An 18,113-nucleotide genomic window follows, 5' to 3' on the forward strand; every position below is an offset into this window, starting at 1 on the left:
GTTGTTTCTATAAAGCTGTGTTTTGGTACACATATCTTATTTATTATTACTTTAAATTAATTCTTTCTTGGACCCTTTCTCTTTTGTACAAGGAATAGTGTATACTTGGTCATAATATTTTATGATATTAATTACCGATCCTCCCTATGAGAAATTTTTAGTTTTAGAATAGTGTATACTTGGTCATAATATTTTATGATATTAATTACTGATCCTATGAGAAATTTTAGTTTTCTTCCATAAGCCGTATCAAAACCGTATCAGCAATATAACCTGCTATTTTAAGCAAATTGGCAAGAGCTCATGTGACTCAGTTTTCTGCTGTTTGCTTCTCTATTAAGCTTCATTTTCTTGCACACAGTGGTAAAAATATTACTACATTGTACAAAATTTGTATTTCCTACAACAGAACGTGTGGCAGTTTCACACGCGTAGAATTTTACTTTGGAAATTCTATACATAACTAGAATTTCTGAAAGTCTAGATTATTTTTATTGTATTGAATAAGCTTTAGTCATCACAGTTATTAGATTCTTACACAGGTAATACAACATGTAGAATTACACATTTTTGGTTTTGAAGTCTGTGGCTTTATCTGTTTCTCTATTCTACATATAGTTGTATAACATTATAGGTAGCTTATAATTATTGTTTATACTTTTGTCATTTTTCAAATATTGCCTTTAAAAACAGGTGAAGAGACACACTGGCAAAAAAGGTGACCCTTTCTATGAAGCACAAGAAAACCACAATTTAATTGGTGTTGCAAATGTCTTCTTGGAGTGCCTTTTCTGTGATGTTAAACTTCAATATGCTGTGCCAATAATTAGCCAGCAGGGGGAGGTAAGGTTAAATTATTGGTGCTGCCTATGTTCTGTTTGCGATGGTGATTGTGGCATTGCCACAAAGAGCCAAAGAGATCTTGCTTTCTGCCAAGTCCGCCTTTTTTCATCTTAGACAGGCGAGGCAGCTGGCCCCCTTCCTGGAGCACGGCGACCTGGCAACAGTGACCCACGCAACGGTCACCTCGAGGTTGGACTACTGTAATGCCCTCTACATGGGGCTGCCCCTGTACCGAACCCGGAAACTGCAGCTAGTGCAAAATTCAGCGGCCAGGCTGCTACTGGGACTGCCTCGGTGGGAACATGTGCAGTCTGGGCTGCGAGAGTTGCACTGGCTGCCAATTGTTTACCGGGTTCGTTACAAGGTGCTGGTCATTATCTTTAAAGCCCTATATGGTCAAGGACCTGCCTACCTTAGAGACCGCCTCTCTCCATATGTTCCCCAGAGAGCACTGCGATCAAGCTCAAAAAACCTGCTTGAAATCCCTGGACCAAAAGAAACTAAATTGAAAGCTACCAGAGAACAGGCGTTCTCTATAAAGGCTCCCCAGTGGTGGAATCAATTGCCGGAAGAGGTGCGGGCCCTACGGGATCTTAACCAGTTCCGTAGGGCCTGCAAAACTGCCCTCTTCCAGCTAGCTTTTTAAGACAGAACCCCTGATAAGATCAGGAATACCGAGCCATCCTATATGCCATTTGATTGTATTTTAATGTCTTACTGTTTTATTGGTTTTATTGTAAATTGTTTATTGTTTAATTATTAATTAGGTAATTATATTATTTATTGTTTATCTGTATCATGGTTTTACCATGTCGTGTTAACCGCCCTGAGCCTGCCTAGGCGGGGAGGGCGGGGTATAAATAAAAGTTTATTATTATTATTATTATTGATGTGTGCATAGTTGCTGGTGTTGCAACCTTTTCCTAGTACTTGGGTCAAAAGGAGGCTTAAAGGGAAGGAGGAATTATGCAGTAAGTTGATGTCCAATGAGAAAAGAAGGCTGATGGAAAACCACAACAATCCCAGTGAACAGTCCTGTGGCATTATCCACAGAACAGACTGGACATACAAGGAGATCTTTGGAGCTCCAGGAAACCTAAAGTGGTGGGCGGGAAGTAAGGAGATCAATGTTGTATATTGAATGAAACTCACCATCCAGATCTTTGGTTCTAGGACTCTGGCTGTCCACACAGGCTTTAAAAGTAAAGGTAGTCCCCTGTGCAAGCACCAGTCATTTTCAATTCTGGGGTGACATCGCATCACAATGTTTTTATGGCAGACTTTTTACAGGATGGTTTGTCATTGTCTTCCCCAGTCATCTACACTTTACCCCCAGCAAGCTGGGTACTCATTTTACCGACCTTGGAAAGATGGAAGGCTGAGTCAACCTTGAGCCAGCTACCTGAACCCAGCTTCCACTGGGATCAAACTCAGGTCTTGAGCAGAGTTTGGACTGCAGTACTGCAGCTTACCACTCTGCACCATGGGGCTATACACAGGCTTTAGTAGCTAAATAAAAAGAACTGAAGAAAGTTGGAGTCTAGTAACTTCTTTAACACCAACAAAGTTTTATTCACAATGTAGGTTTTGGTGTGCTAGAAGCACACTTCATCAGACAATAGTATGGGATGGGATTAGCAGTCTCCATTCTACAGGAAAATGTTATTATTTTAATCCATGCTTTAGAGGAGACCAATGGAGCATTACAACAGATATTTATTTATTGCTCTTCACATTTAGGAAACCTAATGACATAGACATCAGTGTCCCATTCCAATGTTTATTGCTTTGGCTGTTGTTTCTGCCCAGCTGACACAAACTTACAGTTACCAGACCCCAACTTGTGAATCTTCTTCGTGGTCTCTGTGCAGTCCCACACATGGGTCTTGCCGCAGGCAACGGATCCATACCTCGGAGCTCCAATAGCTCGTTTATAACGTCTTTTGGCGCGCTTTCCTCCCGCCCTGGGGAGCAGGCAGCGACTGCGCATGCCTGGAGCGGGGGGAGAGCGCCCATTCCACTCAGTTTCTTCCCTTCCGCCGCCCGGACAACACCTACCTCGTTGCGTTCCTCCTCTGGCTCGTCTCTTGGTATCGTACTATCTCTCTTACTTCTCCTTTTCTATTTTCTTCGTCCCTTTAATATATATATAAAAAAAAAAAAAAGGTAGATCCGACTTCTGCGCTTTTGCCTTTTTTCCTTTCTACCCCTCCCCCCCCCAACCCCGTCTCTCCCTTCCCTCCTTCCCCTGTCCGGAACGGATGGAAGGGAAAATCACCTTCAAAAGGTGCAGGCAGTGTGCTGCTAAAATCCCGTCATCCGACGGTCACTCGCTCTGCCTTTTTTGCTTGGGGGAATCCCATAGAACCGATAACTGTCACCACTGCGCTTGCTTCGGTAAGCAGGCGCGTAAGAACAGAGCGGCTCATCTTCGTAGCTTCCTCATTGAGTCTTCTCTCCGCGGGATGTCTACTTCAGATCCGCCGCCTCCCCCACTTAGAGCGGGAGATTCGGCAGCGTCGGCCCTTCCTACCGCTCCTAGGAAACATAAGTCCGACAAAAAGGCCTCTAAACACTCTGAGGGGCATAAGGCGCCTAAACAAGCCCGTCAGGGCGAATACTCGGCTCCGAAAACCTCCAGTCCGAGCACCTTGGCGCCTAAGAAGCACGACCCGTCAGCTTCTACCTCCGCGCGCCCTAGTACTTCCGCTTTTGCTACGGCTGCGCAATCGGCCTCGGCGGCTGCGCAATCGCAATCAGTTGCTTCGGCGGCACAAGCGGCTTCTGCGCAGTCGACTCCGATTCTACCTATCGAACTTTCGGCTCCTTCTGACGTCATCTCGGAAATGCCTAGCCTCACTCAAACTTCTCTTGAAGTTATCCCGATTGGCTCTAGATCGCCCTCGGTGCACAGCCTTCCTCCCAGCGATATCCTCGACTCCGAGGCTCCACCTCTCAGACCGGAATCCTTCCTCGACATCACTACGCCAGTGCTGAAGGACGTTACAACTCCGGTACTCAAGGATTCCACAGCGCCATTGCTTAAGGACAATACTACCCCACTGCTTGTCGAATCTTCTACTCAGGTCTCTTCGCATCGGCTCCGATCTCGATCTCCGCGGCCCCGCTCTCGCTCGCGGTCTCCGTTTCGCCCAAGGTCTCCGCTCCGGGATCCTCCGCTTCGTCCTAGGTCTCCGATCCGAGATCCTCCGCTCCGTCCCAGGTCTCCGATCCGACATCCTCCCAATTCTCCACATCGGGAGGACTACCATGACTTTCGACGCGACCGCTCTCGGTCCCGGTACGGCGACTACTATCGCGACTATCGACAAGACCGCTCTCCATCCCGGTCTCCGTCACCTCGCCTTTACTCACGTTACCATCGGTACCAGAGTTCGCCTTCGCGCCACAGCTACAGGCATCTCTCTGACTTCGATCCGGACTCCTTTCACAGAGATGTCTATATGCCTCGACTCAGGGACTATTATTCTCCCGGACCCCGCGACTACTATCGTGCACGCGATCAGCGATCTCCTTTGCACCGTCACCTGTCTCCGGATCGCTATGGGGATTACCAACATTACTATTCCCCCCGACGGGAGCCTACTCCCCGCACCCGAGATGATGCGGCAGCCCTTCGGAACCGAGACACTTTCGACTCCCAGACTGCACCCGATCCACACGATGTTCTGCAGCCTCCTGTCCGTCCTCGGGACCGGGTTTCTCCTAGAACCGCATCTGCATCGGTTTCTAAACCGACTGCTTCGCCTCTCAAACGCCCTCGGGACCCTTCACCTGTCGAGCCCAAGTCACCACAGCATCCACTCTCGACTTCTGACAGAGACACTTCTGATCACTCCGAGGAGGCCCCAGCCTCCCCCGCATCGGACCAACCTCCTAGGCTCTCACCATCTGACAGTTCCAAGGCCTACCTTAATCTCATAACAACTATGGCTTCCGCACTAAACATTCCTATGTCCTCTGCCTCACCCAAGATCTCGGATGTGGTACATGACCTAGTCCGTTCAGACTTCCCTGACAGCTCTTCGCTTCCTATGCTCCCTGTACACTTGGAGGGCCTCCAAGAAGCCTGGGATAAGCCGGCCTCGATCCCTACGCTTTCCCGACGCCTGGATTCCCTTTACAGGGTTCAAGCAGCTGACTGCAAATTCCTCGCCTCCCACCCGGCGCCCAATTCCATCGTTGTTCATTCGGCCACCAAGAACAAACAATCTCGCCACCCTGTTCCTCCTGACCGCGAGGGCCGTAAACTGGACACTCTGGCTAAAAAGATCTATAGCTTCTCCTCGACTAATTCCAAGCTGAACAATTACTTGGCCTATTTTGCTGCCTACACCTTCAACCTGGCGAACCAGATCACCCCGCATATCACATCCATGCCTGACTCCTCTCAGAAAGCGGTCTCGTCTCTCGTCTCTGAGCTTTCCCGTGTCTCCAAACAACAGATCAACTCCATTCGCCATGCGGTCTCCTGTTCCTCCCGAGTGTTTGCGACATCTGTAGCCTTACGTCGCCATGCCTGGCTCCGCTCTACCAACCTTCAACCAGATATCAAGCAGCGTATAGAGGACCTTCCTTTCGATGGCCTGGGTCTATTCCATGCGTCCACGGACGAGGTCCTAGCTTCGGTCGATGACGGCCGTAAGAGAGCCAAACGCCTCGGCGTCACACAACCTACCTCCCTGCCCTCTAACAGGCAGAGACCCTGGAAGCCATCCTTTCAGCGTCGTCAACGATCGCCTAAATCTCAGGAGTTCTGGAAAAGGAAACCCCTGCCTAAACAGCCCTTTCATCAGAGGCCACGGACTCAGCCCTCTAAGAAGCAGTCCCAGACAGGCAAACAGTCTCTTTGACTCTCCCAAGGGGCAGACCAGACTATTCCCCTTTTACCCTCGTTGGAGTTCCATCACCACCGACTCTTGGGTCCTTACCATCGTGCGTTTAGGTTACGCAATAGAGTTCGTTTCGCCACCACACCACCACCACTTCATAGCCACCCCTCCATCTGCACTCCTCCAGCAGGAAATCCTGGACTTGCTCCAGAAGAATGCCATAGAACCCGTTCCTCCTCAACACCGAGGGACGGGATTCTACTCAAGATACTTCCTGGTCCCCAAACGGGATGGAGGGAAGCGCCCTATCCTCGATCTTCGGAAGCTGAACAAATTCATAGAATACAGGAAGTTCAGAATGATCTCCCTACAGGGCATCCTGCCTCTTATCCCCAGGGATTCCTGGATGGCTTCCCTAGATCTTCAGGACGCTTACTTCCATGTGACAATTCGACCTCAGCACCGGAAGTACCTGCGATTCGCTGTGGGGAGAGACCACTTCCAGTACGTCTCCCTGCCCTTCGGCCTCTCCACTGCGCCAAGGGTATTCACCAAGTGCATGGCGGTGGTGGCAGCGGCTCTCAGACTTCGAAACATCACAGTTTTCCCGTATATCGACGACTGGCTCCTCATAGCACCAAGCCAGCGTCGGTTGCAGGCCAACATCAGCACAACACTCTCTCTTCTCGATTCCTTAGGGCTTCGGGTGAATGCATCCAAATCCCATCTCGAGCCCACCCAAGACATCAAGTTTATAGGGGCTCTCCTCCGCACTTCTCTCCACCGTGCCTTCCTCCCAGGGGATCGAGCACTTACTATTATCACCTTAGCCAAGTCGATTCAGCATCAGCCTTACCAGTCGGCATTCATCATACAACGCTTGCTGGGCCTCATGGCTGCCACGACTTCCGTCATCCACTTTGCCAAGCTACGGATGCGACAACTACAGCTTTGGTTTGTAAGAGCTTACCATCCTCAGTTGCAACCGCAGAATGTCCTACTTATGGTCCCCCAGAGAGTACTTTCGTCCCTAACGTGGTGGACGATACCCAGCAACCTCCTCGCGGGCATGCCATTTTTACCGGCACCCCCAGTGGCTGTTGTGACAACGGACGCCTCAAAGTGGGGATGGGGAGCCCACTTAGAGGACAAAACCGTCAGAGGCCTTTGGACCCCTTCCGAGAGGGCCATGCACATAAACTGCTTAGAACTGATTGCCGTGCACAGGGCCCTCTTATCCTTTCTCCCACTGATCAACGGGAGCCATGTCCAAATTTCAACGGACAACATGGCAACGGTGTACTATATCAACAAGCAGGGAGGAACCAGGTCGCTCCGGCTCTGCCGTATAGCCGTCTCACTCTGGGAATGGTGCCTGGAGCACAACATTTACCTGACCGCGATTCACCTCCCAGGTGTCGACAATGTTCTGGCCGACTCGCTGAGCAGGTTTCGTCTGGACGACCACGAATGGTCCCTCAATCCGAACTACCTTCGAGCCATTTTCAGGTGCTTCGGAACACCCAAGGTGGATGTTTTTGCTTCCAAGGACAATGCCAAGTGTCCACGCTACTTTTCCAGGAGGCGGAACGACGCCTTCCTACACAGATGGACAGGTCCTCTCCACTATATCTTCCCACCAACCCCTCTACTAACTCGGGTGTTGATGAAGATAACACGAGACGGCACGGACTGCATCCTGGTAGCCCCCTGGTGGCCACGGCAACCATGGTTCACGAGACTTCTCCAGTTATCTCATCACACTTACCGTCGTCTCCCGTTCGCGATCGACCTCCTCTCCCAAGCCAACGGTCAGATATTGCACCACAACCCTCAGGTTCTGGCCCTTACGGCATGGAGAATTCGACCTCCCACCTCTCCGCAGAGGTAGCTCACGTTATTCTTAATGCCAGAAAGCCCTCCACAAGGCTTTCGTACCGAAGGAAGTGGAAACGCTTCTCCTCGTTCGCGGCTACTAACCATCTACTCCCTGAATCGGTACCTCTCAATATGATCCTGGACTATTTGCTTTCACTGAAGAAATCAGGACTCTGTTACTCATCCCTCAAGGTTCATCTGTCCGCCATCTCCGCGTTCCACAATCCGGTAGACGGCAAGACAGTTTTTTCTCATCCCTTGTCCAAGTCCTTTCTCAAGGGCATGTTGCACCTCAATCCCCCTGTTAAACCTCTTGTTCCAACTTGGAGTTTATCCCTAGTTCTTTCCTCGCTTATGAAGGCACCATTCGAACCCATGGCCACCATAGACCTCAACCTTCTTTCCTGGAAGACAGCGTTGCTCGTTGCCCTCACCTCTGGTAAGCGGGCAAGTGACCTATGCGCTTTCCGCCACGATCCTCCTTACACCATTTTCCACAAGGAAAAGGTTGTCCTGAGACCGGACCCTGCGTTCCTTCCTAAAGTTGTCTCCCAGTTCCACTTGTCGACTGCAACCTCTCTGCCGACTTTTTTTCCCAACCCAACTGACCAGGGACAACGGGCCTTGCATTCTTTGGACGCAAGAAGAGCATTATCCTTCTACCTCCATCGTACACGGCCTTTCCGTAAGGACCCTAATTTATTTGTGGCATACGGAAACCCTTGCAGGGGACACAAGATCTCTACCCAGAGACTTTCAAAATGGGTAGTGAGTGCTATTAGGCTGTGCTACGAACTGGCTAAGCAGCCTCTGCCCGAAGGCCTTAAGGCGCACTCCACTAGAGCGGTCTCGACGTCTTCGGCCTTCTTGCACGGCGTCTCCATGGAGGACATCTGTGCAGCCGCATCCTGGTCCTCTCCCTCCACGTTCGTCTCCCATTACGCGTTGGACGTTCGTGCGAGACGTGACGCCTCCTTCGGACAAGCGGTCCTCAGATCCATCTTTCACTGAAATGGAGGTGAGTGCATCCGCTTATACTCCTATACCACACAGTCTTTGGTATGGGTCAGGTGACTAACTTTTTATTTTCCAGCACCCTCCTCCAGGACTCTTAGCTGGCTAGTCACCCATGTGTGGGACTGCACAGAGACCACGAAGAAGATAAACAGGTTGCTTACCTGTAACTGATGATCTTCGAGTGGTCATCTGTGCAGTCACACACGCCCACCCAGCCTTCCCCGCTGCTGGCCTCTGGTACTTCTTGCTTTAACCTTTCTAGTCTTGCCAGTGGCGGCTGGAAGAAACTGAGTGGAATGGGCGCTCTCCCCCCGCTCCAGGCATGCGCAGTCGCTGCCTGCTCCCCAGGGCGGGAGGAAAGCGCGCCAAAAGACGTTATAAACGAGCTATTGGAGCTCCGAGGTATGGATCCGTTGCCTGCGGCAAGACCCATGTGTGTGACTGCACAGATGACCACTCGAAGATCATCAGTTACAGGTAAGCAACCTGTTTTTCTTTTAATCTGTTAAAAACACTTCCAGTATTTTATTTTATTTTATTTTATTTATTTATTTATTCTATGACTTATATCCCGCCCTTCCCATAAAAATGGCTCAGGGCGGCTCACAGCAAATAATAAAACAGAGTTTAGATTATTATTACATATATAAACATTTTAAAAAGTCAGAACATTTAAAAACCTAAAAACCTTAAAATCCTAACATTTTGCGTACTAATTCACTGCCTCCTTTCTCTATATGTAGGATGGCTAATTCCATCCCATACTATTGTACTTTGTTCTCTTGCTTCAGACCAACATGGCTGCCCACCTGGATCTAAAAAGAGCTGAGTAACTGCTGCTGAAAATAACAGCAGCTTTCATTTTACTACTAAATATGTAAATTGTGAGGATAATTGACTAAGCCAATCAGAACTTATTTTCTTCATTTATATCCCGCCTTTCTTCCCAATGGGGCTCCAAAGCATTTTACCATTGTTCTGCTCTCCTCCATTTTATCCTCAGAACAAGAGTATGAGGTGGGTTAGGCTTGAGACAAGCTCCCATGGCAGAGGGGGGATTCAAACCTGGGTCTTCCAGGTGCTACTATAACACTGTAACCAACCACTGCACCACACCGGCTCTGGTGCTTACATGTATACTTGTAGCCTCAACAAGATCTGAAACAAATATATGTGTGTGTGTATGCCTGTTAGATGCGTGACTGGTATTTTACACGGTACGTTAAGAGCTCCACAATGTTTTTGCACTGTAGGTTGCAGGGCGTCTGCACATTGAAGTGATGCGTGTCACTGGTGCTGTTCCTGAACGTGTTGCAGAAGACGACTCTTCTGAAAATTCCAGTGAAAGTGGGAGCCTTGAAATCATGGACAACAATGGAGAAGTTATTCACAGGCCTAAAAAACTCACCTGCAGGGTTGGAGTGCTACTACTTATTCACTAACATTTTTAAAGGACAAATATTTTAGCAATATAATATAGTTGAACATACTTGGGCTTTAAAAAAAAAAATCTTAACTGCTCTAGGAGATGCTTCTGTTGCTAGACCAATCCCAGAGGTATAGTGCATAGCATTAGCCATCTCAAGTCATTAACAGGCCTGTATTCATACTTTAAAAATTCCTTGTCACAGCTGTAGAGTTTACAGTTTTAGAAGAGCCCTCTGCTTGAATAGTGAGTAAAATAATCAGTTGACTAAATTAGTTTTCATTTAAAAGATGTGATAACTCCGTAACAGATCTACGGTTGGATAATTTGGATATAAAATCAGCATTTGCTGCCCTTGGTGATATGCATGTGTGGACATGGATTACTTTCATATATAAGTTCAGATTATTTTGATATGTTTAATAAGAGTGGGGACCCATAAGGAAGTACACATTTCTTGGCTAAAGCCAGTATCAGAAAATACTGTATGTATCTGTGTGATCATTCACATCCCAGTTCTCCACTATATAACTGGTTATTTTGTTTTGAAGCAACTATCAAGCATTGAACTTGCTGAATTTCACTTTTATTGTTTTCTAGGTAAAAGTTAAAGAGGCAACAGGTCTACCATTGAATCTGTCAAACTTTGTCTTCTGCCAGTATACCTTCTGGGATCAATGTGAACCAACGGTTGCAGCTCCAGTTGTAGATCCGGATGTGCCTTCACCTCTAAGCAAGGAGGCCCAGTTTACAGTCACTTTCTCCCATTGTAAGGTAATTATTTTGTGGTTGTTTTAGAGAATGCATTAAACTTAAGTATATAACGCCATTAACGTGCACGGATAAAGGAAAGTTTGTTCACTTACCATGAAGTTCTCTTCTCAGTGGTTATGGAGTGGGGCAGACATGACTCATGGGTAGAAGCTCTCTTGCTTGTTGGAACCTGATTCATGGGAATCCTGACACTAATATGCCCAGGAGGTTTGCCAAAGTCAAGAAGGACTCTTTGAGATTCCCACACCACTTCCTATATCAGCACCTTGATCTTGAGTTGATGCTGCTGGGATAGGAAGATCATGTCCAGGGAAGCATCCACTAACAGGTGGAGGATCTGCTGTACTGGAATGAGGCAGCTCTTCTCCTAGTTGACCACAAAGCCATGGATCTGAAGGCAGGAAATGGCCCAGTCCACATCCACCAATGCCTGGGAGAGTAGGAGGGCCTGATTTATTTATTTATTTTTATTTATTACCTTTAATTTATACCCCGCCCTCTCCGCAATCGGACTCAGGGCGGCTAACAATCAGTTTCAAATTTCAGACAATAAATACAAATTGAACAATCAAACTTCAAACAATAAACACTATTAAAACATTTTTAAAACCATTTTACGGTGCTGTTAAATAACTAACTAGGCAGTATTGTCCTTTTCTAACAGTTAAACCCGTAGTAATTCCAACATCTCAGTAGCGTAGGTGGCAGTCTTTCCCGGTTTAAGTGCCAAAAGCCTGTTGGAATAACTCGGTTTTACAGGCCCTGCAGAATTGAGAGAGGTCTCAATGAGGAATATGGTCCAGGTAAGGGAAGACTGAGATTCCATGTGTACACGGAAGTGTGACCAGGGAAACCAGCACTTTGGTGAATACTTCAGCCCAAAGAAGATAGCATCACCAGCTCCATCTTGTTGTCCTCTATAACTGCCAAGTCCCTGAAGGAGAACAGAAGGGGAACCTCCTCTCTCTTGGGTCCCACCCGCTATAGTAAGTGCTCTTTTGCTTACAGCTCTGGATAACTCTGGCAAGAGAGGATCTGTTTAGCTGTGGGCTCCCACGAAACTGGGATGATTTGGAAAGAGCATTACAAGCCCCAAAGCCAGACCCAGATCAGGCGGCCAGAGCATTCCTCAGTCCAGTCTTTAGGAACAGACACCTCAACAGCAGCCATAATACCCCTCCACTTCCTTGGAGGGAGCAACAGAGGAAGCTCTTGGCTGAAGCATGGAGGCCCCACATTATTCCTCCCCTCCCAGGGAAAGAACTTTGAAGGAAAGCATAGGCCAGAAAGGCACCCCTAACCCCGCTCCTTCAGCAACAAAAGGTGGATCTCATCAAGATAGTCAGAGAGGGAAAGAGGAAGCAAGGCAACTGTGCTGTTTAATGAGCCCAGTAAGATTATCACCTGTCTACCAGCCAGATAGTTCTGAAACAGAAAATTATGAGAGAAGCCCCTCCCACTAGGAGTCTGTAAAAGATTGACAACCTTGCCTGTCTCCAGGGGCAGCTGTGATCGTCGCACTCTGGACCACTGGGGAAAGGGTGTGTATGAGGGACTGTATTGTTCACTTCTAAACCAGCACTGTCCTAACTTACTGCAGTAGCCTATCCAAAACTGATTTTTACTAGGTGTCAACAGAAACGTGTTGGTGACTGTGTGGTATCCAGAAAACAAATGGTAAAGATCTGCTTTATTTAATATATTTATTTGCATCCCACTCTTCTCCTTTAAGACATTCAAAATAGCTTATGGCAAAAAAGGCTTTTTACACACAACACTCCCCCCTCCCAAACCTTCCCCTCCCCATAATAGCATAATAACAGCAAACTTAGTCATGGGCAGGTCCTGGTATCAGGTGCTGGATCCTCTGAAGGCCTCAGATGCAAGCCATGGTCTTAAGAGCCAGAGGGCCAAGAGCCCTTCAGCTTGCATCTCTGGCCATGCCCAAGTTTTGTAAGTACCTGAACAGCAGGTAGTGGGGGAAAGCCTCAGCAAGACTATGCAGCTGGCAAAGGTGTTCCATTGCTCTTGAAACAGCCTTGTCTGTTCCAGCTTGGTTGGAATTCCCTTGTGTGATTTTGGGACAAAGATTTTTCCAAGAAATCATGAAGCCCAAACAATCTGAGCAGTTTGCCATATAATGAGAGTGCAGTTTTTAACACCCGTGGTGTAAAATTGCAAAGTAACTTGGTGATAATTAAAACAGTCAAGGTGAGAATATCAGAAAAATAGGAAACAAAATAATAATTTAAACTTGCTTTCTTCTTTGTCTGCCCAGTAGGGCTTTTGAAAATCTGCAGTTTTTCCTTAAATTCATATCAGAATTCAAGGTGAAGTCATCTACCTGGTTCCTAGACAGACAGTATTCTAAACGGTTTCTATAATGAAAGTACCAGGGAAGTGATCAGTGATCTCAATTCAAGAGTTCTCCCATCCTTGTTTAAACCTGTTTCCTTTCATTTGGGTAATGATGCTGTGCTTCCATGCTTACTATTACCATGGGTCGTTGTTGACCTCATGCACAGAACATGGATATTTTGTCTCTTTTAAATAATAAGAAGCGTAGTAACTATTAAATTTGTTGTATTCCTCAACATAAAATGTTGGATTTGGGCTGTTTCACAATTAAATTAATGTGAATATTGAAATGTACAAATGACTTTCTGGAATTAATTGCTTCCAACTAGGAGCTTTTACCACAGTGTACAGACCTGTTAGAGCAGGGGTGGGGAACCCTTTTTCTGCCAAGGGCCATATGGATATTTATAACATCATTCGTGGGCCATAAAAATTATCAACTAAAAAAACAGTGCTCCACCGAGGCAGGATGATTCAGGCCAGCAAAATTAATGCAAATAATTGTTTTTCTATTTGAAGTAATGTGGGGAGAGCCTAATCTGTCACGCACACACACACACACACACATGGTCCGCTGCCCTAGGCAAGTTCATAGGTCCAGGGCTTTTTTGTAGAAAAAGCTCAGCAGGAACTCAGTAGCATATTAGACTACATCTCCTAATATTAGCATATTGGGTCACACACTCATTAGCATATTAGGCCAGCCAGGCCCCAGGGAGGCTGCCGCACAGTACATCTGGGCCTGTGATCCCTGCCTGGCCCTGGGGAGGCTGCTGCACAGAGTGGTTGGGCCCCATGATCCTCGCTGGCCAGCCAGGCCCCAAGGAGGCTGGCACATGGCTCGGTTTGGTCCAGCAATCCCCGAGGGCCACACCAAGTGACCTCAAGGGCCGTATATGGCCCTCGGAATGGAGGTTCCCCACCCCTGTGTTAGAGCATGCAAACTGAACATATGCTGTAGGGGGTTTTTTCCATCATCATAACCATTTACCATATATATGATCAATTAACTGTAATAAATATTTCAACTATTTAGGATTACACAGTGAATGTAACAGAAGAATTTCTGGAGTTCATGGCAGATGGAGCACTTGCTATTGAAGTATGGGGTCACCGCTGTGCTGGAAATGGCAGTTCCATATGGGAGGTGGATTCTCTTCATGCAAAAACCAGGACCTTGAGAGACAGGTAATACTAAGATTATATTATCCTGCTGGTGGTGAAGCCTCACCACAAACAGAATGCTTTTTGGGAGGAGGAGAGACAGTGCTCGTGTACCATGAGTAACTGGATTGGGGAAGAGAATAATGGGTGCAATGAATATGTGAGGGATGTAGGGATGGTGTACATGAAAAAGCATATATAGCTAGGAGAGGGAAGATGTTTCTAGAAAAGTTCTACTGATGTATGAAGCAGAATGTTAGTACAGTTCTTACTGCATATTGGATTGTCTTTAGGTGGAATGAGGTAACACGTAGAATTGAAATGTGGGTTTCAATTCAAGAACTGAATGAGATGGGGGATTATGCAGCTGTGGAGCTTCACCAGGCAAAGGATGTAAATACAGGAGGGATTTTCCAGCTTAGACAGGTACAGTTTATTTTTCTCCATTTTGAAAAATGTGTGAATGCGGCAATAGTTCTTTGCTATGCTTTGACTGTTTTTTTATTCTGGTTATGCAACCAGGGCCATTCTCGTAGAGTTCAGGTGACAGTCAAGCCAGTGCAGCATTCGGGAACACTGCCACTTATGGTGGAAGCCATTCTCTCCATTTCTATTGGCTGTGTGACTGCCAGGTCAACCAAATTGCAGAGGGGCTTGGACAGTTACCAGGTAGGATAACTATTGAATTATTACAGTGTGAGAAACTTACTGTGCTTTTTGCCCTTTAAGGATACGAGCTAAGGTGCAAGAGCATATCAATACTGTCTGGCATTAATATTCAATGCACACAAATATTCTTGAATGAAAGTTAACTTGGTGGCGCCGTATCTGCCATTTTTTCTCTCTGCCTGTTACTATTTTCCCCTTGCTTCAGTCACGTGTCTAGACTACCATAACTACCCTTTCTTAAGTCTTTGCCATAGCTACTATATTGTCACTATGTCTCAAAAAAGGATATTGAAGATTTGGAAAAATGTAGAAAAAGGTAATGATGATGGGACTAGGCTGAAGCAACTGAGGTTTTTTCTAGTTTAGAAAAAAGATGACAGAGAAGTGACATGATAGAGGTCTACAAAATTATTTATAGTGTAGACAAAGTTGACAGAAACTTTTCCTGCTTTCCCATAATATAATAACTGGAGATCATGCTGTCTGTCTGTCTGTCTGTCTATCTATCTTGTGCAAGCACCAGTCGCTTCCAACTCTGGTGTGACGTTGCACCACAACGTTTTCACAGCAGACTTTTTATGGGGTGGTTTGCCATTGCCTCTCCCAGCCATCTACACTTTCCCCCCAGCAAGCTGGGTATTCATTTTACCGACCTCAGAAGGATGGATGGAAGACTGAGTCAACCTTGAGCCAGCTACCTAATGCTATATAAGTGAATCCAGTTGATTTAATCAACCTGATTGGATTTGAGACATGCAAAAGAAAGTGTTATTATACATAACAGGCAGGGACGTTTTCCTATTCTGTGGTGATAATGGGGTTAGTGGAGGATGGATTTATTATTGGCTATTAGCAACAGAAATTCTGGTCTCGTTTCAGAATGCAACTTTTAGAATGTATATATTATTTGATATTTAACAATTTTAAATATCTTTCTACCTCATACTGCTTCTTAATGTATTAGTTTTAAACAGCTAACTAAAATATAGAAAAAACTAGACACAATTTAAACAGCTACTAAAATCTATCGCAGAGGCATAAAATTTTGCAGCTAAAATGTATTTATTTATTTGATTTTTATTCCACCCTCCCCACAAGTGGGCTCAGAGTAGGTTACAACATACAATATACTGAACAAGAAATAAAACAGTTTAAAAACCCTAAAAACAGTTGTTTCAGATTCCAACTCAATCACAAGATGGCATTTTCAACAACTTATGGTGTCCAAGTAGATAGGCATGAATGGTCTGGGTTCTCAGAGGGTTAGGTCTGCTGTTATCTTCTAATAAAAGAGGTAATGTCTCCATACGATCTATGTTTTGGAGCAAAGGAAGAATTTGAAAAAATTCTAGGCTGAGAAAAATTATTCAAAGATCACGTGATACAGGGTGTCTATACTACCTTCACCACAGACACATTCTCTATCAGAGTATGGTATCTTAGGATACCTCCCTTGCAGAACTCTAGATGGTAGAGTATTAAGGCACACCACCATAAAGGCATGTGTATAGCAAGGAACTGTCAAATATGAGTAATCAGGAAGCTCTCCAGATGGAAGAATACCAGCAAATTGAGTAGAACGAGCACATCATGGTCTGCAGATTGTGCTGTTATAATGGTACTTAAATAGACATTCCTTAATCATTCTTATGGCTTCCTGTCTGGTAACTGAATAATAAATATATACCATATCACATAACACAACTGATCACACAGTCACAGTGTGGCACAAATAAGGTGAATGGGGGGGAAAGGAATGTGATTTTGCATTGCTTTAATAATGTCAGGCCATTGAATACTATGCCCAGTTTTAGTTACAGAAGTTAGAAGAAAGAACCTGTTAATTTAAAAAGAAAAAGAGAACAAAATCAAAAGGATCTGTATTATGCAAGAAAATGCTGGTGACTACTATTACTAAGAATTTAGATAATGCCTAATATGGCATATTAGGCTTTGTACAAGATAAAAAGTTGTCAGCCCCTGCCTAAAGAAAGTCAGCATTTTATAGAAAGCAGTTGGCAGTGTCCCATTTTATGCTTGTAAATAATTGCTGTATAGCTCTTGAATTTAATGGTCTTGAATTTCATTTTGTACCTTAAAGTCAGATTCTTCAGTTATGGAAACCATGTTTAATATTCAGCTCTAAGAAAATAATTCCTTTTCGCTTCTTCCCACCTGATAACAGATTTGTTGTACTTACTATTCTTTAGTTTGTTTTAAACCCAATTGTGCACTTACTTTAGTACTTTTTATCTGGTCTTTCTCTAATGTACCTGTGAAAGTGTCATACAGCAATGTAAGAGTCCTCAAAATATATGATATTAAACTCAGACTATATAAAGAACAGCAACTAACCAGAGCTCAAGGAAAAGTTAGAAAGCCCCAACACAAATTCATATATATATTATTAAAGTACCAATGTTCTGCGATCTGGGATGAGGTAAGCCAACAGTGGTTTACTTGCTGGATTGAAATGGTGTTCCATTGATTTTTTAAAACTGTGTCTAGTACTTAAGAGCTACATGCATAGTTTAATGTACACATTTCCTAGCAGATGGCTAGTGAGGAAGACTTCAACAGTTCTGGTGACCTATTGTGGGGGGAGCTAAATCTAATACCCCCTCCCCTCAAACTAAGTGATCAGTGCATCACCATCAAATTGTGTTGGAAGGTGTTTTCATCTCCAGAAATGAGGAAAGTAATCTGGTGAATGATGGCTTTGCGTAATCAGTATTGTTGCAGAAGCCCCATTTTATACATTGTTTGAAGTTCATGATAGAGGGGAGGGGCACCCATTTGATTTTCCACCATTTTAGTGGTCCGCTGGCAGTAGCATTTGAACTGGTTTTAAATTTGCCAGACTGCTTTTAATCTAATTTGTGTCTACATTTACTTTTGTAAATGGTCTCTATTTGTGGTTTGTTACCAAGAAAAATGCATGTTCTTTATGTTCACAAAGTTTATTTTTTTCTACCAGAGAGATGATGATGATGGTGATATGGATAGTTATCAGGTATTGCTGCTGTTGCTGTCAAATCACATAGCATGAGGCACAGCTAACGCTATTAGTTTTCAATTCTGAAAGGGGCTGTAGGTGACTACTGGTACACATAGAAAGCTTTGAATTACTG

General features: G+C 45.3%; 1 protein-coding gene across 1 annotated transcript in view; it reads left to right on the forward strand.

Annotated features, from left to right (window-relative positions):
- Positions 1 to 18,113, forward strand: part of KIF13A (kinesin family member 13A) — a 116,758-nt gene that overhangs the window by 70,002 nt on the left and 28,643 nt on the right. Inside the window, exons 20-26 of the mRNA XM_060244177.1 lie at positions 694 to 843; positions 9,845 to 10,006; positions 10,618 to 10,791; positions 14,186 to 14,337; positions 14,607 to 14,739; positions 14,836 to 14,982; positions 17,960 to 17,995. Coding sequence (XP_060100160.1) covers positions 694 to 843; positions 9,845 to 10,006; positions 10,618 to 10,791; positions 14,186 to 14,337; positions 14,607 to 14,739; positions 14,836 to 14,982; positions 17,960 to 17,995 — 954 coding nt within the window. The remainder of the gene's footprint in view (positions 1 to 693; positions 844 to 9,844; positions 10,007 to 10,617; positions 10,792 to 14,185; positions 14,338 to 14,606; positions 14,740 to 14,835; positions 14,983 to 17,959; positions 17,996 to 18,113) is intronic.

The sequence above is a fragment of the Heteronotia binoei genome, chromosome 7 (genome assembly GCF_032191835.1).
Source record: "Heteronotia binoei isolate CCM8104 ecotype False Entrance Well chromosome 7, APGP_CSIRO_Hbin_v1, whole genome shotgun sequence".
In the NCBI taxonomy this organism is placed as follows: domain Eukaryota; kingdom Metazoa; phylum Chordata; class Lepidosauria; order Squamata; family Gekkonidae; genus Heteronotia; species Heteronotia binoei.